At 43.5% G+C, this 25,578-nt stretch overlaps 2 protein-coding genes across 2 annotated transcripts; both read left to right on the top strand.

Annotated features, from left to right (window-relative positions):
- Positions 1 to 1,647: 1,647 nt before the first annotated feature.
- LOC109865752 (keratin, type I cytoskeletal 13) lies at positions 1,648 to 5,541 on the top strand. The gene is made up of 7 exons (XM_031799789.1): positions 1,648 to 2,277; positions 2,823 to 2,905; positions 3,216 to 3,372; positions 3,592 to 3,753; positions 3,887 to 4,012; positions 4,327 to 4,547; positions 4,772 to 5,541. The coding sequence occupies exons 1-7, from the start codon at positions 1,780 to 1,782 to the stop codon at positions 4,914 to 4,916; spliced, it is 1,392 nt and encodes a 463-aa protein (XP_031655649.1). The 5' UTR covers positions 1,648 to 1,779; the 3' UTR covers positions 4,917 to 5,541.
- A 9,988-nt stretch (positions 5,542 to 15,529) lies between these two features.
- Positions 15,530 to 20,589, top strand: LOC116352889 (keratin, type I cytoskeletal 13-like). Its single transcript, XM_031799788.1, has 7 exons — positions 15,530 to 16,133; positions 16,684 to 16,766; positions 18,461 to 18,617; positions 18,832 to 18,993; positions 19,107 to 19,232; positions 19,554 to 19,774; positions 20,005 to 20,589. The coding sequence occupies exons 1-7, from the start codon at positions 15,600 to 15,602 to the stop codon at positions 20,147 to 20,149; spliced, it is 1,428 nt and encodes a 475-aa protein (XP_031655648.1). The 5' UTR covers positions 15,530 to 15,599; the 3' UTR covers positions 20,150 to 20,589.
- The last annotated feature ends 4,989 nt before the right edge of the window (positions 20,590 to 25,578 follow it).

The raw sequence follows: 25,578 nt of genomic DNA, 5'->3' as shown, positions 1-25,578 counted from the left end.
AGAGCAGCTGCTCACCGATTTGACAGCGCCCAAAGCAGTTCCACCTCCAACACTGCCAAAACATCTGCTATGCGGGTGTCTGGTTTTGCCGGTTAACGCCTGATCTGATTGAATATAGGCATTTAACAAATTCAAAAAAACGATGCATAACAACTATCTCTGCGATGCTTTAGGTTGTACTATTCATTTGGTTGTACTATTCATTAGATGAAGCACAATGATAACGCATACCGTTGTACAGAAAAACACAATATCTGTCATTGTTTTCTCATTTGAACTTTGTGCTAAATGGTTGAAAGTGCAGTTATAATTCATTTAGGTGACAACCAAGTTCCATTGGAATTCCATTGGAATTTGGTTGTGTTTTTGGATGGTTGAAAGCATAGTGATAACACATTGGGAATTCAACAAACTTTTGGATGTCTTTTTGAATGGGTGAATGTAGGTTAAATTCTCATTGATCAACATCTCAACCAAAAAATCCCCCAATTGTCCATGTTGAAATGACGTGGTGTGCCCAGTGTGATGTCACTGCAAGATACATGTTAATAATATGTTAGCTATGGTGGCAATTTACCTACAAAGGTTAAATGTTATATTTTTTGTTACATATTCCACCAATGCCACTATAATCCACTTTATCACAAATGATTAACAAGTGGACATAAATGATGCAATGCTCTTTGGCTTTAACCAAATACAAAGAAACCTTTTCACATACTAAATGTGAGACTCAAATGGTAACCTCTGGAGTATAATTATGAAAAGGAAATGCTCTGGTTATATGGCAATATACAAACAAGTGACAGCTTGTTCTTGCACGCTGCAGATGCCAAGTTCCCTGCCAAGGTGTTAAGGGAAAAGAACAGCACTATAATCCCATCTGAGGTGAGTTTTCCCAGGGTACGATGCCCGGAGTAATGACTCTTCCCATAGGGGCTATAAAGTGGTACTTTTGTCGGTACTACAGACTCTTACAATAGATTGAACATGCATAAAGTTGAGTGAAACTTAAAACAATGGTACCTGAGTCTGTGCATGAAATCCGAAAAACTACCAAGGAACAATGGACTGTTGCGTTCAATGAAAAGGACAGGAGATGTTCTTGCGAGATATCAGTGTGTGGGACAAAGACAGGTCTGTTCGGGGAGAATGTTGTCTGGGTGTCAAGCGAAAGATCATCTTGTACGGTGAAGTTTCTTTGCAACTTGTTGTCTTAGAAACATAACAGGTTCAGGTAAATAGCCATTCTGTGTGTCATGGCAAATCTCACCTGTCAAAGTTAAACTGTGTGTGTTGACTGACTGACTGACCTACCTGGGGATAATAGAAGTAGGTTTGTCTATGCTTTCAACCAGATGCTATTATGGGGGAGGAAATCCATCTGTTTATGGTTGTGTGCAATTTCATATGTTTGTGCAGGCAGACACCATCTATAGAGTGAGATGGGGGAGGGTGGAGTTGCACGACAATGGTATATTTTCAATATTCAAGTACATATCTATCTATCCTCTTCCATCTCCTTCTGCATGCTAGCATCTGCCCGCAGGGTGTCAAAGTGGGTGGAGGAGCCCTGCCCTGCCCTGCCCTGCATGAGGTCATACCTCCCTGTATTCCTCCCTTCTCTACTCCTCCCTTCTGCCTCCCCCACCGGTGTCCTCCTCCCAACCTCCCTCCCACCTTAAGCCCTGTGCAGCATATAAAGGGAACGGTGGCTGGGCCAGGCACCACATTCTCTCTCCTCTTCATCCCAGGCAGGCAGACTCCTTCTCAGCAGCCATGTCCTTCTCCAGATCTAGCATGTCCTACAGCAGCAGCGGTGGTGGAGGTGGCACCATGTCCATGAGGTGTGGAGGTGGAGGTGGAATGGGTATGGGTTCCTCACGCTTCTCCTCAATGGGTGGTGGTGGTGGTGGAGGAGGCCGCGTCACGGCCATGAGGGCCGGCAGTGTGTATGGAGGTGCAGGAGGCTCTGGGGTGCGCATCTCTAGCTCCTCGTTTGGTTCCGGCAGCGGAGGTGGTGGTGGAGGTTATGGTTTCGGCATGGGAGGGGGTGGTGGTGGCGGTGGAGCCGATCTCCATGTGTCTGCCAACGAGAAGGCCACAATGCAGAACCTGAACGACCGCCTGTCCAACTACTTGGAGAAGGTGCGCTCTCTGGAGGCGGCCAACGCCGAGCTGGAGCTGAAGATCCGTCAGTTCATGGAGAGCAAGACATCCCCCAGCGCTCGCGACTACTCTCGCTTCTACGCTACTATTGTCGACCTGCAGGACAAGGTACGAGATATGTGTCCTTGATAGCAAAATAACAAAATAATGACATCTCAGCATGTCAAAACATGGTAATGTCTGCAGAGTGACAATGTTATGCTTTGTTAGAGAGTACAGATACATGTTACACATGTCATCAGCTTGTTTTCCAACAAGTTGCTAAGAGTGATATGAATATGATTTGCTAAATGATACACATTTGTTATAATTGATTCAACCAAGATATTACACCAAAGATAGATGCAAAGACAGTATACATATTTGCAGCTGAAGTATTGGAAATAAGGCAGATCATTGAATCCAATCCTTCCTGTCTCTTAAGAGCCCCTAGGCGATTGCAATAGGTTCAATATGTTTCTTTGTGTCATGCTTTACAATGTTCACAAAGACAACAGGTTCCCTGTAATGCTTCTATGGGCTATCATTTACAGTGCAGCTGAAACTCAGAACTCAATGATTACAGTGTGATAATACAGTTTGTGCGTACTACATCAGTGTGAAATTCCATGCATTCCCCATCCTGAAATGTTTTGCCATCCTCCACCTCTCAGATCCAGGCTGCCACTTGCTTGAATGGGGGCATCTATCTGAACATCGACAACGCAAAGCTCGCTGCAGACGACTTCAGAACCAAGTAAGTATATCAAACACCATCCACAGATACAGTACACTGCTGGTGCGTTCCATTAACCAAATAGAATAAGCCCAAATCTGTAAAAATCCTCATACTGCTTTTTACAGAATCTATAAAAAGGAAGCTAAATGACATTACCCTTCACCTCCACCATAACCACACCCTCCCAACAGACATATCAGAAGCCTGGTGTTACTTTCTGTTATTTTCCCAAAACTAAATGGAATTCTAGATTCTATAACCCCCTTCCTATTCTCACAGAGGAACACATTCAGGCAGTTCTTTGACCTAAGCTCTCTCTATATCTCAGGTATGAGAACGAGCTGGCCATGCGTCAGTCAGTGGAGGCGGACATCGCCGGGATGAAGAGGATGCTGGACGAGATGACCATGGCCAGATCTGACCTGGAGATGCAGATCGAGGGGCTGAAGGAGGAGCTCATCTATCTCAAGAAGAACCATGAGGAGGTGGGTGTGGGCTGATGGAACATATCCATACAGTCCCTTAATGTATTACATCTATTGACCATGTCAACCTGCTATGGGTCTCCACTAGAACACCACTGCTGGCTTTCAAGCACATCTGTATCAAGCAATGGTGTTCAAATGTATAATGAAGACAGAGGGCAGGTCAAGTTGTTACCATCAGCAGTGGTTAGTCACTCACCCCTATGTGTTTCTCCACAGGAGCTGCTGGCCATGAGGTCACAGATGACTGGACAGATCAACGTGGAGGTGGACGCAGCACCACAGCAGGACCTGTCCAGAGTCATGGCTGAGATCCGTGAGCAGTACGAGTCCGTTAGTGCCAAGAACCAGCGCGACCTGGAGTCCTGGTTCCAGACCAAGGTAGAACCTCTAGAACCTCTAAACTATGTTCATGGTGTAGATGTTCCTTCACTTCTAGTTGGTAACGTTGTCACATTCTATCATGAGCTGAAATGTTGGCTTGTTCCTGTGATGATTGACCACTGATTTACAGACAGAGACGTTGAACAAGGAGGTGGCATCCAGCACAGAGGTTCTCCAGACCTCCAAGTCAGAGATCTCAGAGATCCGTCGCACACTGCAGGGCCTGGAGATCGAACTGCAGTCACAGCTCAGCATGGTGAGACGTAATTACAAACATCTGACCAAGGACCACAGTTTAGGGGACATTACCAACACAACTTTCTACAACTTTCTTCAATAATCAACAATTGACTCTCACCATTTTCTACCCTCCCTCAAGTATCTCATTTTCACCTGGTCTCTAACACAAGCTGTTATAGCCAGGCACCACTTCATTACTATAGCTAACCTCTACCTGCCTACACATTCAATTACTAGAGCTAACTTTTTCAGTATGACTTTAAACATTTCAAATTCCCAACCAACTCCCACAGTTTTTGACCCATCATCTCTATCCCTCCCGGCCAATAGAAAGGCTCCCTGGAGAACACGCTGGCGGAGACGGAGGGCCGTTACTCCATGCAGCTGGGACGCCTCCAGAACCAAGTGACCAGTCTGGAGGAGCAGCTAGTGTCTCTCCGCAGCGACATGGAACGCCAGGGCCAGGAGTACAAGATGCTGCTGGACATCAAGACACGCCTGGAGATGGAGATCGCTGAGTACAGGAGGCTGCTGGACGGAGAGGCTAGCGGGTAAGGCAGGATGGGAAGAGGGGTGACAAGGGTCCTTGAAACAAGTGAAAATGAATGAATGTTTCCTTCAACATTTGACTTTATAAACAATGTTCTTTTGAAGTTGACCTTAATATGAGCCATTGTTACTTTTGACATGAATCTACTGGTGTTTGACCTTTAATAGATACTTATTATGATCATAGATGCTAACTATGCTAACCATGGGTTTCCCTTCCTCACAGCCTCGGCCTCAGCTCCTCGAAATCTGTCCACAGCTCCTCCAGCTCTGGCCCCAGGTCCTCCACCAAAGGAAAGGTGGTGATCGTCACAGAGGAAATGGTGGATGGCAAGGTTGTTTCCTCAAGTGGAACCAAACACACCACATAAGGTCCCACACATGCAGCGAGCACTGCAGCAAGCAACGGGTTAACCCCATAGAAATATAATTACTAGAATGGGTATATGAAATGAGAGGCCAGCACATAGAATATTGCTGTTCCCCAGTGCTTAATTCATGCAACCTAAAATACAACATTTCAACTTATAAAAAGTATTTGTCAGATAAATAACGTTGTTTGTTGAGGCCAGCTCCGGTTAACTCTAGTTTAAGATGTGCATACCAGCCTCCTATTCTTTCTAGAATGGCTAAAGCCCCTCGGATCATTGACTTGAATGGGGATTTATTTTCTGGTAATACTATTTCTATGGTTAACACCTCCAGAACAACACATTCTACTACATCTGGATGGATGCAGGGTAGCCTAGTGGTTAGAGCGTTGGACTAGTAACTGGAAGGTTGCAAGTTCAAATCCCCGAGCTGACAAGGTACAAATCTGTCGTTCTGCCCCTGAACAGGCAGTTAACCCATGTTCCTTGGCTGTCATTGAAAATAAGAATTTGTTCTTAACTGACTTGCCTAGTTAAATAAAGGTAAAATTAAATTAAAATGGAACACCAACAACAGACCCCATTGTCAATGTAATAAAGATGCTCTGACTTGCTGACACCATCATTCTGTCTTCTGTGTCTTTCAACTTGATTTATCCGATCTGGCGTGCTCCCAAACATCTGACTATCACATGAGGCCAAATCTATGGTCTTGAGAAAGTACATGTGTCATTATGATCTTGAATAGTGTAATAATAACAATCAATTGTACTGAGTTTAATACTTGGCATTAAATGTATGAACGCTGACAGTCGAAATTTGAATTCAAGTTGTCAGCAAAATTATACAATTCAATCTCAATTAATCAAACTCCAAAAATGTTAAGCATTAGGTTCAGAGGTATGTACTGTATGGGGGTGTTTGTGGAGTCAACTGTAGAGCTGTACACCATGTTTGGTTGAATGATGAAAACAATTCATTTGAAATGAGAACACAAAATGTATCTGCTATGGCATCCATACTCAGACATTCTTATAATCTGTCTCTGAAACAAGTAAAACCACACAGTCCATTCTCATTTAACCACATAATCTTTATTGCCGGTTGTCTTGACAAATTATTACTTGACATTCTGGGTTGTCTCTGTCATAACTACCATGTAGGTCTATGTAAGGGGGTCAGGAGTCAGATCCTAATAATAAATAACTAAACCAGATCTGGGCAAATTCTTCCATGGAGGGCTACATTAGAATATATTTTTGCCTTTGCGAGCCAGAATCATATTACAGGATTATACATCATGTCTATGACTGTGTTGACAGATATATCTACTGTAAATCACATCCAGATATGCTACTTATTTAACTTTTTTAACATGCACAGAAATAAACCACAACCATGTTCTCCTATTGGTAGGTATTTCCATTATTAAACATGCAATGAACTACAGGGAAGAAAAAGTACACTGTCAGCACCACGGACAGAACTCTTGTTAAAGGGTATGCACAAAAACAAAAGAAAGAGAGCTCAACATTACCTTTAAACTACTCAATCAGTGTAAGGAGTGAAGTCTCTGATGGGCATTGACTAGAGCAGTGAAGTCAGGTATAGTTTCTGACGTCGCTATGCGTAGAATTGCTGAGAGGTGAGAGTCAGCAAGAGATGATCTGTGCCTTGACTTGTATTTTTTCACTGAAAATGTCTGGTCACCTACACTACTGTTGAAAAGTTTGGGGTCACTTAGAAATGTCCTTGTTTTTGAAAGAAAAGCTATTTTTTGTCCATTAAATAACATCAAATTGAGCTAACATAATTGCAAAAGGGTTTACTAATGATCAATTAGCCTGTAAAAATGAGAAACTTGGATTAGCTAACACAACGTGCCATTGGAACACAGGAGTGATGGTTGCTGATAATGAGCCTCTGTACGCCTATGTAGATATTCCATAAAAAATCTGCCATTTCCAGCTACACTTGTCATTTACAACATTAACAATGTCTATACTGTATTTCTGATGAATTTGATGTTATTTTAATGGACAAAAAATGTGCTTTTCTTTCAAAAACAAGGACATTTCTAAGTGACCCCAAACTTTTGAACAGTAGTGTATGTAGGCTGACCCAAACATTACAAACATCTTCTGAGTATGACTCCTAATCTTTGGAAAGTTTTGTTCATCAAGAGATGAATAGAACCTCGTCAGTGACATTGTTTTTAATAGTTCTCCAATAACTGCATCAGACTGAAGATCGATAAGCTCAAGTTACAGGTCAGTGGGAGCGTTATCCACATTGAAGGTGAAAGGAGAGGAAACGAACAGCATGTCATTTTCCAACACTTTGAAATCCTCAAAACGACAAGAAAACTCACCATTCAAAGCACGCAGCAGCGGTGTATACTTCTCCCACTGGTCATCTGATAGGGAACAGACTAGTAGTGTCGGAAGGTGGGTGAGATTGTTGGCCTCTACTTGACGGGTCAGGAGGAGTAATTTTCCCTTGAAGGCTTTAACAAGGCTGTACATCTAATGTGCAAAAAGACCCTTCCTTCCCTTGTAGTTTGGAATTCAGTTCATTCATGAGGGCCATGATGTCCACAGTGAAGGCAAAATTAGCCACCCTTTCTTTATCTTGCAGTTGATGTCACATCTGCTCCTGCAATGCCCTCTACTGCTCATCCTGTGTCTCCTTGACCTGCCGCCACTCCCCCAGTACTCTCTCTCTCTGTGTGTGTGTGATTGTGTGGGTGGAGACAGGTGTGCTGGAGTCAGAGCAGATCCCACCAGCTGCAACCTGTTCCATAATCAAGACCTCTACAAATACTCAGCCCTTCTGCATGCTTCGTCTTGAAGTGTCGGGACAAGTTGTAGTCTTTCAAGACACACTAAGCACACAGCTTTCCCTGATACCTCAATAAAGAAATATTTTGATGTTCACTCTTGCTGGAACTCCCTACAATCATTGTCTACTTGATGCATCTGTACTGACCTCGCCTTCTGGATAGTAATGATGTGAACAGGTCATGGCTCGGGTGGTTGATTTTTTACATTTTTGTCCTTCCTGTGACATTGGGTGCTATAGGTGTCATGGAGGGCAGGTAGTTTGCCCCGGGGACTCTCTGGAGATCCTTGCGGTTGAGGGCAGTGCAGTTGCCGTACCAGGCTGTGATACAGCCCAACAGGATGCTCTCGATTGTGCACCTGTAAAAGTTTGTCAGGGTTTTGGGTGACAAGCCCAATTTCTTCAGCCTTCCGAGGTTGAAGAGGCACTGTTGCGCCTTTTTCACCACTCTGTCTGTGTGGGTGGACCATTTCTGTTTGTCTGTGATGTGTATGCAGAGGAACTTAAAACTTTCCACCTTCTCCACTACTGTCCCTTCGATGTGGATGTGGAGGTGCGCCCTCTGCTGTTTCCTGAAGTCCACGATCATCTCCTTTGTTTTATTGAAGTTGAGGGAGAGTTTGTTTTCCTGACACCACACTCCGAGTACCCTCAACTCCTCCCTGTAGGCCGTCTCATTGTTGTTGGTAATCAAGCCCACTACTGTTGTGTCGTCTGCAAACTTGATGATTGAGTTGGAGGCATGCATGACCACGCAGGTGTGAGTGAACAGAGAGTACAGGAGAGGGCTGAGCATGCACCCTTGTGGGGCCCCAGTCTTGAGGGTCAGCGAAGTGGTGATGTTGTTTCTTATCTTCACCACCTGGGGGCAGCCAGTCAGAAAGTCCAGGACCCAATTTCACAGGGCGGGTTTGAGACCCAGGGACTCCAGCTTGATGATGAGCTTGGAGGGTACTATGGTGTTGAATGCTGAGCTGTAGTCAATAAACAGCATTCTTACATAGGTATTCCTTTTGTCCAGATGGGATAGGGAAGTGTGCAGTGTGATGGCAATTGCATTGACTGTTGACCTGTGGGGCGATATGCAAACTGAAGTGGGTCTAGGGTAGCCGGTAAGGTGGAGGTGATATGATCCTTGGCTAGTCTCTCAAAGCACTTCATGATGACAGAAGTGAGTGCTACGGGGTGGGATTCATTTAGTTTAGTTATCTTTGCCTTCTTGGGTAAAGGAACAATGGTAGCCATCTTGAAGAATGCGGGGACAACAGACTGAGATAGGGAGTGATTGAATATGTCCGTAAACACACCAGCCAGCTGGTCTGTGCATGCTTTGAGGATGCGGCTAGGGATGCCGTCTGGGCTTGCGGCTTGAGAGGGTTAACACAATTAAATGTTTTTACTCACGTCAGCCACGGAGGAGGGGGGGCGCAGTCCTTGTTATCGGGCCACAATGGTGGCACTGTATTATCCTCAAAGTGGGCAAAGAAGATGTTTAGTTTGTCTGGAAGCATAACGTCGGTGTCCGAGACGTGGCTGGAATATTTTTTTGTAGTCCGTTATTTCCTGTAGACCCTGCCACATACGTCTCGTGTCTGAGCCGTTGAATTGCGAATCCACCTTGTCACTGTACTGGCATTTCACTTGTTTGACTGCCTTGCAGAGGGAATAGCTACACTGTATATATTCAGACATATTCCCAGACCTCTTTCCATTGTTAAATGCGATGGATTGCTCTTTCAGTTTTGCGCAAATTCCGCCATCCATCCACGGTTTCTGGTTAGGGTAGGTTTTGATTGTCACAGTGGGTACCACATCTCCAATGCACTTCTTTATAAACTCACTCACCGAGTCAGCGTATAGGTCAATGTTGTTCTCTGAGGCTGACCAGAACATATTCCAGTCTGCGTGATCAAAACAATCTTGAAGCGTGGCATCCAGTTGGTCGGACCAGCATTGAATGGTTCTCGTCACTGGTACATCCTGTTTGAGTTTCTGCCTATAAGGCAGAAGGAGCAAGATGATGTCGTGGTCGGATTTGCCGAAGGGAGAGAGGGGGAGGGCTTTGTATGCATCGCGGAAGTTAGAGTAGCAGTGGTCGAGGGTATTGCGCATGCGCGTAGCACAATCAATATGCTGGAAGAATTTAGGTAGACTTGTTCTCAAATTTGCTTTGTTAAAATCCCCAGCTACAATAAATGCAGCCTCAGGATATATGGATTCCAGTTTGCATATAGTCCAGTGAAGTTCCTTGATGGCCATCTTGGTGTCTGTTTGAGGGGGAACATACACAGCTGTGATTTTAACTGATGAGAATTCTCTTGGTAGGTAAAATGGCCGGCACTTGATAGTAGGGAATTCTAGACCGGGTGAGCTGAAGGACTTGAGTTCCTGTATGTTGCTATAATTACACCATGAGTCGTTAATCATAAAGCACACACCTCCGCCCTTCCTTTTCCCAGAGAGGTGTTTATCTCTGTCGGCGCGATGCATGGAGAAGCCTGTTGGCTGAACGATTCCAACAACATATCCCAAGAGAGCCATGTTTCCGTGAAACAGAGAATGTTACAATCTCTGATGTTTCTCTGGAAGACAACCCTCGAATTTCATCTACCTTGTTGTTAAGAGACTGGACATTGGTTAGTAGTGTACTCTGGAGCTGTGTGCGATGTGCACGTCTACGGAGCCTCGCCAGGTGACCGCTTCGTCTGCCCCTTCCGCGAAGTCGATGTTTTGGATTGCCTACTGGAATTAGCTCCATTGTCCTGGGTGGTGGACCGAACAGAGGATCCGCTTCGGGAAGTCGTATTCCTGGTCGTAATGTTAGTAAGTTGACGTTGCTCTTATATCCAATAGTTCTTCCCGGCTGTATGTAATAAGACTTACGATTTCCTGGGGTAACAATGTAAGAAATAATACATTAAAAAAAACAAAATACTGCATAGTTTCCTAAGAACTCGAAGCGAGGCAACCATCAAGTACTATTTACAACTGTGAAGTGTGTGTCAGCCTGTCAGTTGTTGTCTGTCCTCGTGCAGTTGTTATTTATATGTGCCTTCAAAATAAATGTCGCTTAAGCGGTGGGATTTAAATCATTACACAAAGGCGCGTATTCATTGGGCTTTGTATTTGAATAACAAATATGATTTAAACATTTTACTATCGCAAATTCTTTATGTGATTCTCATCGACGGAGCTGTAGTGGAGCAGGTTGAGAGCTTCAAGTTCCTTGGTGTCCACATCACCAACAAACTATCATGGTCCAAACACACTAAGACAGCCGTGAAGAGGGCACGGCAAAACCTATTCCTCCTCCGGAGACTGAACAGATTCGGCTTGGGTCCTCAGATCCTCAACAGGTCCTACAGCTGCACCATCAAGAGCACTGGTTGCATCACTGCCTGCTATGGCAACTGCTTTGCCTCAGACCTCAAGGCACTACAGAGGGTAGTGCGTACGGCCCAGTACATCACTGGGGCCAAGCTTCCTGCCATCCAGGACGTCTATGCCAGGCGGTGTCAGAGGAAGGTCCTAAAAATGGCCAGACTCCAGCCATCCTAGTTATAGAGTGTTCTCTCTGCTATAGCATGGCAAGCGGTACCAGAGCGCAAATTCTAGGTCCAAAAGCATCTTAACAGCTTTTACCTGCAAGCCATAACACTCCTGAACAGCTAATCAAATGGCCCAGACCTCTCTTTTATGCTGCAGCTACTCTCTGTTTATAATCTTTGCATGGTCACTTTAACACTACCTACTTGTACATGTTAATTTTATTTTTTATTTTAAATTTTTTACTTATTTTTCTTAACTTCTTAATAAGGCTCCAACCCTCAACACATTAGAACTGGTAAAAGATAACACAAAGAAAAAACATTATTTTTTTGTATTTTATATGTACCATTTCTTTGAAATGCAAGAGAAAGTCCATAATGTATTATTCCAGCCCAGGCGCAATTTAGCTTTTGGCGACTAGATGGCAACAGTGAATATGCAACGTTTTTGACTGACCCAATGAACCATTGCATTTCTGTTCAAAATGTTGTATCAAGACTGCCCAAATATGCATAATTTGTTTATTAATAACTTTTCATGTTAAAAATTGTGCCCTCTCCTCAATCAATAGCATGGTATTCTTTCACTGTAATAGCTAATGTAAATTGGACAGTGCAGTTAGATTAACAAGAATTTAAGCTTTCTGCCAATATCAGATATGTCTATGTCCTGGGAAATCTTTTTACTTACAACCTTATGCTAATCGCATTAGCCTATGTTAGCTCAACAATTTCGTGGATGGGACACCAATCCTGAATAAGTTTTAATGCCAATTAGACATTAAGATAAAATATTTTTGTATGATCATGACCAAGCTTACAAAATATAGTGCTGGGTGAAACAGAAAATGTTTTTCACAGTGGAATAATATGATCATGTGGGTGTACATATCTATGCCTAAAATGTTATCCCAGGGCTACAGACAGTACAGACAGTACATTGGCACAAAGCATAAGGAGTTGTTTAATTAAAATTTGATCTGTTCTTTTCATTGCACTGTATCAACAGAGACAGAGTGCTTCTGTTGTCTGGCCCTCCATCCTTCATCACCTATCCACACCCAAACAATAAATCTCTATGGCCACACCCTACTACAAGTCAACCTTTGGAAGGGACACCGATCCCAGGAGAAAAATTTATAATAGATAAAGGCCTAGGGTTTAAAGCTTTTAATTCCCATTTGTGGACAACTTAATAATGAATGTGTTGGATTCACATCTCCATCTCAACCAAAATAATAAGACAAAGCCATTAGGATCAGCTCTCCTTCAAATGTTGATATTTGGTTGCACTGACCAAACATAGTTCAGTATCACTGTTTGCATTACAGTAAATAGCCTAATAACTTGTCGATAACAAATATGTTGGATTTACTTCTCCATCTCAACCATTAATCTATAGGACTGAGCCGGTGGCACAAATGAAACTAGCTCAGTGTGACGACCCTCCCAATCTGTCTACCGAATTCTTTCTCTTTCCTCTTGATTTCCATAATTGGATGTCGGTGGGCGGGGCTTGTAGGGTCGTCAGCGAAATTGGACACACCATGGACACACCATTGTTACTTGTTTATAGTTTACTTTAGTTAATAAATGTTTTTTTTATTTCTTGTTCTCTGCGTTGGCACCCTTTTTGTTACTGGCAATGAGCTGGTTTCTTGACATAAGCAGTAGATACATTTCCTTCAAATGTTGCTATTTTGTGTAGACGTCCAAACACAATTCAATATTATTTTTGTAGTACTACAGCCTAAAGTGAAGGCTCTTACAAACCTTTGTAACAGTTCAATCTTAAAATGAGTAAAACATCCATAGCAGTTGTTTTCGCGCTGCCAGAGGTGGAACTGCGTTTGCTCTGGCAAAGCCAAAGCGTCTCTTGGCATTATACCTAAAGCAGACATTGACTTTGGCTACAGGGAGTCCCAGTAATAGAAATCCCATGCAGCCTTGTTTACAAGTTCAATAGCTGGAATATGAGCAGGGCCAGCTCCAGGCATAAGCGACGTGAGCCATCATTTGGGGCCCCCTGACCAACTGTGAAAATGTGTGTTTTCCTGTTCACCTCATGGAAAAATGTGTAGAACTGCATGAAATGTTTGATAAAATTGCACATTTTTCTCTATGCCGCATGGCAAAATGTGTAGAACTGCAGAAAATGTTTCTCTCCACTGTCAAGAAGGGGGCCGCTAAAAGTTTTGCCCGCTTGATGGGGGGCCCCCCAACCAAATCTCGCTTAGAGCCAACTCTGAATGTGAGATGTAATCTACACCTTGATTAGGATGATAAAAATCTTAATTTTGTTGAATGATTTTTCAATTTGAGCATAATTATTTCTATACAGCCTATTTTTTGGACTTTACTTTAAATGGGAAATCTGTCGCCGTCAATTGAGCTATTCAAAACTGCACAAAAACCATAACGCATTTGGCTATTTTGATAGTCACAGGTGTTCTGAATAAGAAATTATAATTGCTCATTTTACAATATTACAACATATTTGGTAGGAAGAATAACATCAAATATGGGTTGGACTAGATTTTTTTCATAATTATTATCATGAAATTGCATACCCAACATTATATGTCATTTTAAACTAAGTAGAGGTGTAGGAACTTAGCTTTAAAACAGAAATGTCAGGGCCAAATTTCTGGTCCTAGTCCGCCCCTGCTTGCACAATGTACTTTTAATGAAATCTCAACTGCAATTCAGCTCATTTGGTTGTACTATTCATTAGATGAAGCACAATGATAACACATACCGTTGTACAGAAAAACACAATATCTGTCATTGTTTTCTCATTTGAACTTTGTGCTAAATGGTTGAAAGTGCAGTTATAATTCATTTAGGTGACAACCAAGTTCCATTGGAATTCCATTGGAATTTGGTTGTGTTTTTGGATGGTTGAAAGCATAGTGATAACACATTGGGAATTCAACAAACTTTTGGATGTCTTTTTGAATGGGTGAATGTAGGTTAAATTCTCATTGATCAACATCTCAAACAAAAATCCCACAATTGTCCATGTTGAAATGACGTGGTGTGCCCAGTGTGATGTCACTGCAACATACATGTTAATGGTATGTTAGCTATGGTGACAATTTACCTACAAAGGTTAAATATTACTTTTTTATTACATTTTCCACCAATGCCACTATAATCCACTTTACCACAAATGATTAACAAGTGGACATAAATGATGCAATGCTCTTTGGCTTTAACCAAATACAAAGAAACCTTTTCACATACTAAATGTGAGACTCAAATGGTAACCTCTGGAGTATAATTATGAAAAGGAAATGCTCTGGTTATATGGCAATATACAAACAAGTGACAGCTTGTTCTTGCACGCTGCAGATGCCAAGTTCCCTGCCAAGGTGTTAAGGGAAAAGAACAGCACTATAATCCCATCTGAGGTGAGTTTTCCCGGGGTACGATGCCCGGAGTAATGACTCATACCATAGGGGCTATAAAGTGGTACTTTTGTCGGTCCTACAGAATCTTACAATAGATTGAACATGCATAAAGTTGAGTGAAACTTAAAACAATGGTACCTGAGTCTGTGCATGAAATCCGAAAAACTACCAAGGAACAATGGACTGTTCAATGAAAAGGACAGGAGATGTTCTTGCAAGATATCAGTGTGTGGGACAAAGACAGGTCTGTTCGGGGAGAATGTTGTCTGGGTGTCAAGCGAAAGATCATCTTGTACGATGAAGTTTCTTTGCAACTTGTTGTCTTAGTAACATAACAGGTTCAGGTAAATAGCCATTCTGTGTGTCATGGCAAAGCTCACCTGTCAAAGTTAAACTGTGTGTGTTGACTGACTGACTGACCTACCTGGGGATAATAGAAGCAGTTTGGTCTATGCTTTCAACCAGACGCTATTATGGGGGAGGAAATCCATCTGTTTATGGTTGTGTGCAATTTTGTATGTTTGTGCAGGCAGACACCATCTATAGAGTGAGATGGGGGAGGGTGGAGTTGCACGACAATGGTATATTTTCAATATTCAAGTACATATCTATCTATCCTCTTCCATCTCCTTCTGCATGCTAGCATCTGCCCGCAGGGTGTCAAAGTGGGTGGAGGAGCCCTGCCCTGCCCTGCATGAGGTAATACCTCCCTGTATTCCTCCCTTCTCTACTCCTCCCTTCTGCCTCCCCCACCGGTGTCCTCCTCCCACCCTCCCTCCCACCTTAAGCCCTGTGCAGCGTATAAAGGGAACAGTGGCTGGGCCAGGCACCACATTCTCTCTCCTCTTCATCCAAGGCAGGCAGACTCCTTCTCAGCAGCCATGTCCTTCTCCAGATCTAGCATGTCCTACAGCAGCAGCGGTGGTGGAGGTGGCACCATGTCCATGAGGTCTGGAGGTGGAGGTGGAATGGGTATGGGCTCCTCACGCTTCTCCTCGATGGGTGGTGGTGGAGGAGGCCGCGTCACTGCCATGAGGGCCGGCAGTGTGTATGGAGGTGCAGGAGGCTCTGGGGTGCGCATCTCTAGCTCCTCATTTGGTTCCGGCGGAGGAGGTGGTGGTGGCGGTTATGGTTTTGGAATGGGAGGGGGTGGCGGCGGCAGTGGAGGTTATGGTTTCGGCATGGGAGGGGGTGGTGGTGGCGGTGGAGCCGATCTCCATGTGTCGGCCAACGAGAAGGTCACAATGCAGAACCTGAACGACCGCCTGTCCAACTACTTGGAGAAGGTGCGCTCTCTGGAGGCGGCCAACGCCGAGCTGGAGCTGAAGATCCGTCAGTTCATGGAGAGCAAGACGTCCCCTAGCGCTCGCGACTACTCTCGCTTTCACGCTACTATCGCTGACCTGCAGGACAAGGTACGTGACATGTGTCCTAGATGGCAAAAGCACTAAATAATAATCTCAGCATGTCAAAACATGGTAATGTCTGCAGAGTGACAATGTTATGCTTTGTTAGAGAGTACAGATACATGTTACACATGTCATCAGCTTGTTTTCCAACAAGTTACTTAGCGTGATATGAATATGATTTGCTAAATACTAAATGATACACATTTGTTATAATTGATTCAACCAAGATATTGCACCAAAGATAGATGCAAAGGCAGTATGCATATTTGCAGCTGAAACATTGAAAATATAGCAGACCATTGAAACCAATCCTTCCTGTCTGTTAAGAGCCCCTAGGCGATTGCAATCGGTGCAATTTGTTTCTTCGTGTCATGCTTTACAATGTTCACAAAGACAGCAGGTTCCCTGTAATGCTTCTATGGGCTATCATTTACAGTGCAGCTGAAACTCAGAACTCAATGATTACAGTGTGGTATCGCAGTTTGTGCGTACTGCATTAGTGTGAAATTCCATGCATGCCCCATCCTGAAATGTTTTGCCATCCTCCACCTCTCAGATCCAGGCTGCCACTTGCTTGAATGGAAGCATCTATCTGAACATCGACAATGCAAAGCTCGCTGCAGACGACTTCAGAACCAAGTAAGTATATCAAACACCATCCACAGATACAGTACACTGCTGGTGCGTTCCATTAACCAAATGGAATAAGCCCAAATCTGTAAAAACCCTCATACTGCTTTTTATTTAATTTTGTGTTGAATCTATAAAAAAGGAAGCCAATGGCCATTACCCTTCACCTCCACAATGGCGTGCCATGGGCCTGGGGCCTGGGCCTTCAGTGAGGTCCTACACAGTCCCACCCGAATTAATCCACCTCTTATTACCATCATTATGATGCCATGGCTCTAGACACTATACATTTAGACAGAAACACAGTATAACCAGGCGTTGCATCACCTTGAAATTGACATTTTTCTTCAGAGAATTGCAGGGGAAGAGTACAATACAGTACAGTACAACAAATAGGCAAGAACATAGTCGAGTGCAACAGAGTTATATTAATATTCTTCTTCAATCCATTTCTGGTCCACAAACTTTGAGCTTTAAGGCCCCCCCCAAAAAATACAGTTCCTGTTTACCCAAAAACATGACCCAATCAATGAGTCTTTTCAATTGTGTTTTTCATTGTGCAGCTCCGTTGCCCTGTGCGCTTGTTCGTTGAGCTGTAGATCCACTCGGGTGTCCGCAAAAGTTTTCAAAAGCACCATTGCTTGTAAGTGTCCAGCCGTACTTTGGTGTCTCGTTGCTGCCTTGGTTAGACAACTCAAGTTTGCAAAGCCAGTGTGGCTTCAAACACCAAATCGATCACTTCCAAATAATAGGCATTCCCAACAGTATAGTTTGCAGTGTTTCTCGGAGCCTGTGAGCCATTGATAGCGCTCGTAGTTGGAACTTTGAAAGTGGCGAACGAACCCCTTTCCCGCCTGTGACAGGCTTTGTGGCGTCGGCGTCGGGCGACCTCTCCTTACAATGTCTAACTTTTCTTGAAAAGTTTGTCTTGAGAATGGCGTTATAATTGTATCCTCGACCAAATCGATATCTTCTCCTCCTTACGCCATTGTGGGTTGAAAAACAGCTTAGTAGTACGCAAATTAATTTGTTTATCAAATTCAGTTTCCTAGTTCTGAGGTTCTGCATAGACCTGCCCATATAGGACCTGCCTCTCAATATTGGTAATCCAATCAAAATATGTGCACGCACTATGCCTGCTAGCTGGCTCCTGTGTAACACTGGAGACCAGCGTACAATAGCCAACTCTAAAGCTGATTGGTTGACACTAAATTTTCATTTCATTTCACTTTAAGCTACAAGCGCCCGCACTGTTGATTCTGAAGGCCTGAGGGCAGATTTTAGACCCCTGGCAACACATGATGGCTGAATATGATTGGACAAAAGATCTAACATAAAGACCAGCCCTCCAAATCTCAACCTGGGTCTGGAAGCAGTGCAACCAAGAGGAAAGCTATGAAATGAAGAGTGTAACTCTTACTCTGGGGAATCATTTAATACATATTTGTGGGAAAATATATTTAAAAAATATATATATATTCTGATTATGTTTAGGCCAGCAGAGAAGGCCTTGCTGGCCCTGACGACCCACCACTGCACCTCCACCATAACCACACCCTCCCAACAGACATATCAGAAGCCTGGTGTTACTTTCTGTTATTTTCCCAAACTAAATTGAATACTAGAATCTATAACCCCCCTGCTATTCCCACAGAGGAACACATTCCGGCAATTCTTTGATCTAAGCTCTCTCTGTCTCTCAGGTATGAGAACGAGCTGGCCATGCGTCAGTCAGTGGAGGCGGACATCGCCGGGATGAAGAGGATGCTGGACGAGATGACCATGGCCAGATCTGACCTGGAGATGCAGATCGAGGGGCTGAAGGAGGAGCTCATCTATCTCAAGAAGAACCATGAGGAGGTGGGTGTGGGCTGATGGAACATATCCATACAGTCCCTTAATGTATCTATTGACCATGTCAACCTGCTATGGGTCTCCACTAGACCACCACTGCTGGCTTTCAAGCACATCTGTATCAAGCAATGGTGTTCAAATGTATAATGAAGACAGAGGGCAGCACAAGTTGTTACCATCAGCAGAGGTTAGTCACTCACCCCTATGTGTTTCTCCACAGGAGCTGCTGGCCATGAGGTCACAGATGACTGGACAGATCAACGTGGAGGTGGACGCAGCACCACAGGAGGACCTGTCCAGAGTCATGGCTGAGATCCGTGAGCAGTACGAGTCCGTTAGTGCCAAGAACCAACGCGATCTGGAGTCCTGGTTCCAGACCAAGGTAGAACCTCTAAAACCACTAAACTATGTTCATGGTGTAGATGTTCCTTGTTCCTTCACTTCATGAGCTGAAATGTTGGTTTGTTCCTGTGATGATTGACCACTGATTTACAGACAGAGACGTTGAACAAGGAGGTGGCATCCAGCACAGAGGTTCTCCAGACCTCCAAGTCAGAGATCTCAGAGATCCGTCGCACACTTCAGGGCCTGGAGATCGAACTGCAGTCCCAGCTCAGCATGGTGAGCCGTAATTACTAACATCTGACCAAGGTCCACAGTTTAGGGGACATTACTACCACAATTTTCTGCAACTTTCTTCAATAATCAACAATTGACTCTCATCATTCTCTACCATCCCTCAAGAATCTCACTTTCACATGGTCTCTAATACTGTCCCTCAAGTTGCTATAGCCAGGCACCACTCCATTACTATAGCTAACCTCTACCTGCCTACACATTCAATTACTAGAGCTAACTTTTCAGTATGACTGTAAACAATCCAAATTCAAAACCAACTCCCACAGTTTTTGACCCATCATCTCTATCCCTCCTGGCCAATAGAAAGGCTCCCTTGAGAACACGCTGGCGGAGACGGAGGGCCGTTACTCCATGCAGCTGGGACACCTCCAGAACCAAGTGACCAGTCTGGAGGAGCAGCTAGTGTCTCTCCGCAGCGACATGGAACGCCAAGGCCAGGAGTACAAGATGCTGCTGGACATCAAGACACGCCTGGAGATGGAGATCGCTGAGTACAGGAGGCTGCTGGACGGAGAGGCTAGCGGGTAAGGCAGGATGGGAAGAGGGGTGACAAGGGTCCTTGAAACAAGTGAAAATGAATGAATGTTTCCTTCAACATTTGACTTATAAACAATGTTCTTTTGAAGTTGACCTTAATATGAGCCATTGTTACTTTTGACATGAATCTACCGGTGTTTGACCTTTAATAGATACTTATTATGATCATAGATCATAGATGCTAACTATGCTAACCATGGGTTTCCCTTCCTCACAGCCTCGGCCTCAGCTCCTCAAAATCTGTCCACAGCTCCTCCAGCTCCGGCCCCAGGTCCTCCACCAAAGGCAAGGTGGTGATCGTCACAGAGGAAATGGTGGATGGCAAGGTTGTTTCCTCAAGTGGAACCAAACACACCACATAAGGTCCCACACACGCAGCGAGCACTGCAGCAAGCAACAGGTTAACCCCATAGAAATATAATTACTTGAATGGGTATATGAAATGAGAGGCCAGCACATAGAATATTGCTGTTCCCCAGTGCTTTATTCATGCAACCTAAAATACAATGTTTCAACTTATAAAACGTTTTTGTCAAATAAATAACATTGTTATTTGTTGAGGCCAGCTCCGGTTAACTCTAGTTTAAGATGTGCATATCATCCTCCTATTCTTTCTAGAATGGCTAAAGCACCTCAGACACCCATCATGGATCATTGACTTGAATGGGGATTTATTTTCTGGTAATTCTATTTCTATGGTTAACACCTCCAGAACAACACATTCTACTACATCTGGATGGAACACCAACAACAGAACCCATTGTGAATGTAATAAAGATGCTCTGACTTGCTGACACCATCATTCTGTCTTCTGTGTCTTTCAACTTGATTTATCTGATCTGGCGTGCTCCCAAACATCTGACTATTATTTTGGCTGTTATCTTTTGCACATGAGGCCAAATCTATGGTCTTGAGAAAATATATGTCTCAGTATGATCTTGAATAGTGTCATTTATGACATTCACTTGTATTGAGTTTCATACTAGGCAAAACAAATTGAAATATTGATAGTAGAAAAATGTCAGCAAAATTATATACATGTATTTCTACCTCTTTTCAGAGTTTACATTGTATGGAGGGAGTCAACTGTAGAGCTGTACACCATGTTTTAGTGGAAATATTTAGATTAGAAAATAATACATTTTAAATTAGATGCCAAAATGTATCTGCTATGACATCCGTACTCACATATTCATATAGTCAGTCTATGACAAAGCGTCAATATCTCTGAAACAAGTGAAACCATACAGTCCATTCTCATTCAACCACATATTCTTTATTGATGGTTCTGTTGACAAATTATTACTTGATCTCATCCACATCCACATCGAGGTTCTATGTGTTCTCCATCATAACTACCATGTAGGTCTATTGAGGTAGCTGAGTTGCATGAGCCTCCTATTCTTTATACTGAAGTCAATATAGCCAGACAAGGACGGAAAATAGCTGTCTTCCGGCTACACCAGTGTGCTACCCTGGAGTGTCCTGTTGAGACTACTTTAGGCCTTCTTTGTGAAAGTGTGTTTTAGGTCATCAGGTATTTGGTGATGTAAGTATATTTAGTATAGTTTTACATAAAAAAGCATATCTTTAGAATTTAGAATTATTTATTATTTTTCTGATAATCACTGAGTAGGGTGGGTCCTCCTATTCCTCCAATGAGGAGCCTCCACTGTTACACAACATCAGTAGGCATTGGAGTTAGAGGATGGTCAGTTCGCGTTGACAGATATGACTGTGGGAGACTTAGGAGATTTGGAAAATTCATACAAAGGATTGGAAAGTAGAGTGCTCTACTCACAGTGGTGGACAGCCATAAATCAAGATGCAGACCACATATACACTACATGGCCAAAAGTATTTGGACACTTGCTCGTCAAACACCTCATTCCAAAATCATGGGCATTAATATGGAGTTGGTCCACCCTTTGCTACTATAACAGCCTACACTCTTCTGGGAAGGCTTTCCACTAGATGTTGGAACATTGCTGCATTTACTTGGTTCAATTCTGCCACAAGAGCATTAGTGAGGTCGGCACTGATATTTGGTGATTAGGCCTGTGATTCATCACTCCAGAGAACACGTTTCCACTGCTCCAGAGTCCAATGGCGGTGAGCTTTACACCACTGTATCAGAAGCTTGGCAATGCTCATGGGGGTCTTAGGCTTTTGTGCTCAGCCATGGAAACATATTTCATAAAGCTCCCGGCTAACTGTTTTTGTGCTGACCTTGCTTCCAGAGGCAGTTTGGAACTTGGTAATGGGTGTTGCAATCGAGGACAGACAATTTTTATGCGCTTCAGCACTCGGCGGTCCCGTTCTGTGAGCTTGTGTGGCCTACCACTTTGCGGCTGAGCCGTTGTTTCTCCTAGACATTTCCACTTCATAATAACAGCACTTACAGTTGTCCTGGGCAGCACCAGCAGAAATTTGACAAACTGACTTGTTGGAAAGGTGGCATCCTATGGTGGTGCCACATTGAAAGTCACTGAGCTCTTCAGTAAGGCCAATCTACTGAATTGTTTGTTTATGGAGATTGCATAGCTGTGTGCTTGATTTTATACACATGTCAGCAACGGGTGTGGCTGAAATAACCAAATCCACTAATTTGAAGGGGTGTCCACATACTTTGGCCATGTAGTGTATGATAGATGATATAGTGATTCAGATGAATTTATTATATCTAATTTAATTGCATTGGCCTGGCACCTTGTTTGTGTGAACACGCCAATGCAAACTCACTGACTGACTGCACCCTTCTGATTTAGCATTTCTCAGAAAAGCCCATAATTTCACAAATGTAATAAGACACATGCGACAGCACTTGGGATTTGAATGGGGTTGGGGGTTGAGACATGGGTTGAGTTCTGGGTGAATCTAGTGACTGTCAGTGGCTCTATGTGCTGTCGTGCTTGGCTCGGATCTCTGTGACTGGGTTGTAATTCAGCCACAAACAACCAGGAAATATGTTATGAATAATTAAAGGGTGAGGCTAAGGTGAGGAGGTATATTTTAGTTTTTACAAGTCTTAGGGCAATATTTATCTATTGTTTTTGGACTGAGGCTGGAGCACTCAAGAATACTCAACATTCTGGCATGTCTTTGGCATTAATATATGTGTAATTCTCCCGCTGAGAAATAAAAAGTTTAACCTGGGCTTCGCTCCTTTCATATTTATTTTTGATCCTGACAAATTCCCCAGTTCCTGCCATCACAAAGCTTGAAAATACAAAGGGTTTCACCCTGTGTTGTGTATTCAGGATCAAAATATATAATGGAGCAATGCCCAGGTAAAATGTTAAAGGAAAATGGTAACCTTTGGAGCGTGACAAAAAAGATACAGTGGGGAGAACAAGTATTCGATACACTGCCGATTTTGCAGGTTTTCCTACTTACAAAGCATGTAGAGGTCTGTCATTTTTATCATAGGTACACTTCAACTGTGAGAGACGGAATCTAAAACAAAAATCCAGAAAATCACATTGTATGATTTTTAAGTAATTAATTTGCATTTTATTGCATGACATAAGTATTTGATCACCTACCAACCAGTAACAATTCCGGCTCTCACAGACCTGTTAGTTTTTCTTTAAGAATCCCTCCTGTTCTCTACTCATTACCTGTATTAACTGCACCTGTTTGAACTCGTTATCTGTATAAAAGACACCTGTCCACACACTCAATCAAACAGACTCCAACCTCACTACAATGGCCAAGACCAGAGAGCTGTGTAAGGACATCAGGGATAAAATTGTAGACCTGCACAAGTCTGGGATGGGCTACAGGACTATAGGTAAGCAGCTTGCTGAGAAGGCAACAACTGTTGGTGCAATTATTAGAAAATGGAAGAAGTTCAAGATGACGGTCAATCACCCTCGGCCTGGGGCTCCATGCAAGATCTTACCTCATGGGGCATCAATGATTGTGAGGAAGGTGAGGGATCAGCCCAGAACTACACGGCAGGACCTGGTCAATGACCTGAAGAGAGCTGGGACCACAGTCTCAAAGAAAACCATTAGTAACACACTACGCCGTCATGGATTAAAATCCTGCAGCGCACGCAAGGTCCCCCTGCTCAAGCCAGCACATGTCCAGGACCGTCTGAAGTTTGCCAATGACCATCTGGATAATCCAGAGGAGGAATGGGAGAAGGTCGTGTGGTCTGATGAGACAAAAATAAAGCTTTTTGGTCTAAACTCCACTTGCCGTGTTTGGAGGAAGAAGAAGGATGAGTACAACCCCAAGAACACCATCCCAACCATGAAGCATGGAGGTGGAAACATCATTCTTTGGGGATGCTTTTCTGCAAAGGGGACAGGACGGACTGCACTGTATTGAGGGGAGGATGGATGGGGCCATGTATCGCGAGATCTTGGCCAACAACCTCCTTCCCTCAGTAAGAACATTGAAGATGGGTCGTGGCTTGGTCTTCCAGCATGACAAAGACCTGAAACACACAGCCAGGACAACTAAGGAGTGGCTCCGTAAGAAGCATCTCAAGGTCCTGGAGTGGCCTAGCCAGTCTCCAGACCTGAACCCAATAGAACTTCTTTAGAGGGAGCTGAAAGTCCGTATTGCCCAGCGACAGCCCTGAAACCTGAAGGATCTGGAGAAGGTCTGTATGGAGGAGTGGGACAAAATCCCTGCTGCAGTGTGTGCAAACCTGGTCAAGAACTACAGGAAATGTATAATCTCTGTAATTGCAAACAAAGGTTTCTGTACCAAATATTAAGTTCTGCTTTTCTGATGTATCAAATACTTATGTCATGCAATAAAATGCTAATTAATTGTTTAAAAATCATACAATATGATTTTCTGGATTTTTGTTTTAGATTCTGTCTCTCACAGTTGAAATGTACCTTTGATTTGAAAAAAATACAGACCTCTACATGCTTTGTAAGTAGGAAAACCTGCAAAATCGGCAGTGTATCAAATACTTGTTCTCCCCACTGTATATGGAAATATTCAGATGTCAAGTTCCCTGCCAAGGTGTTAACGGAAAAGAACACTACTTTAATCCCACCTGAGGTGAGTTTTTCTGGGGTACGATGCCCCGACTAATGACTCTATAAAGTGGTAAAAGGAAGGAAAAACTACTTTTGTCGGTCCTGCAGACTCCTACAGTAGATGGGACACGCATAAAGTTGAGTGAAACCTGAGTATATGCATAAAATCAGAAAATCTATCAAGGAACAATCAACTGTTGTGATTAAGGGAAAAGACAGGTCTGTTCGGGGAGAATGTTGTCTCGGTGTGAAGAGAAAGATCATATTGTACTGGGACGTTTCTTTGCAACTTGTTGTCTTGGTAACTGAACAGGTACAGGTAAATAGCCATTCAGTGTTTCAAATATGCTCAGAAAACATCTGTCACCTGTCACAGCATGTCAAAGTTATACTGTGTGTGTTGACTGAGTAAATTACTTACCTGGGGCTAATAGACGCAGGCCTGTCTATGCTTTAAGCCAGATGCTGTTAAAGGAGAGGAATTCCATCTCTTTATAGGAGTGTGCACTTCTATATGTTTGTGTGAGTGCCTGCAAGCACCCTGTCGGCTGCCACCACCTATAGAGTGAGAAGGGGGAGAGTGGAGTTACAAAATTTGCATATCCACACATACAGACCATATCTATCTTTCCTCTTCCGTCTTCTGCATTCCAATGTGTCAAAGTGGGGGGAGGAGCCCTGCCCTACATGTGGTAATACTAACCTGTATTCCTCCTTTCTGCCTCCCCCACACATGTCCTCCTCCCACCCTCCATCCCTCCTTCCGCCATGTGCAGCATATAAAG

This window comes from Oncorhynchus kisutch, linkage group LG20, assembly GCF_002021735.2.
Source record: "Oncorhynchus kisutch isolate 150728-3 linkage group LG20, Okis_V2, whole genome shotgun sequence".
NCBI lineage: Eukaryota > Metazoa > Chordata > Actinopteri > Salmoniformes > Salmonidae > Oncorhynchus > Oncorhynchus kisutch.
This window is presented reverse-complemented; position numbering and strand designations above follow the sequence as displayed.

What these genes read in the sequence shown, in the direction of transcription:
- LOC116352889 (XM_031799788.1), top strand. Translation starts at nt 15,600, where the DNA reads ATGTCCTTCTCCAGATCTAGCATGTCCTACAGCAGCAGCGGTGGTGGA. An exon ending in TCGCTGACCTGCAGGACAAG is followed by an intron (nt 16,134 to 16,683) that starts GTACGTGACATG and finishes TCCACCTCTCAG; the next exon opens with ATCCAGGCTGCCACTTGCTT. An exon ending in AGTCCTGGTTCCAGACCAAG is followed by an intron (nt 18,994 to 19,106) that starts GTAGAACCTCTA and finishes ACTGATTTACAG; the next exon opens with ACAGAGACGTTGAACAAGGA.
- LOC109865752 (XM_031799789.1), top strand. Translation starts at nt 1,780, where the DNA reads ATGTCCTTCTCCAGATCTAGCATGTCCTACAGCAGCAGCGGTGGTGGA. An exon ending in GCAGACGACTTCAGAACCAA is followed by an intron (nt 2,906 to 3,215) that starts GTAAGTATATCA and finishes TCTATATCTCAG; the next exon opens with GTATGAGAACGAGCTGGCCA. An exon ending in TGCAGTCACAGCTCAGCATG is followed by an intron (nt 4,013 to 4,326) that starts GTGAGACGTAAT and finishes CCCGGCCAATAG; the next exon opens with AAAGGCTCCCTGGAGAACAC.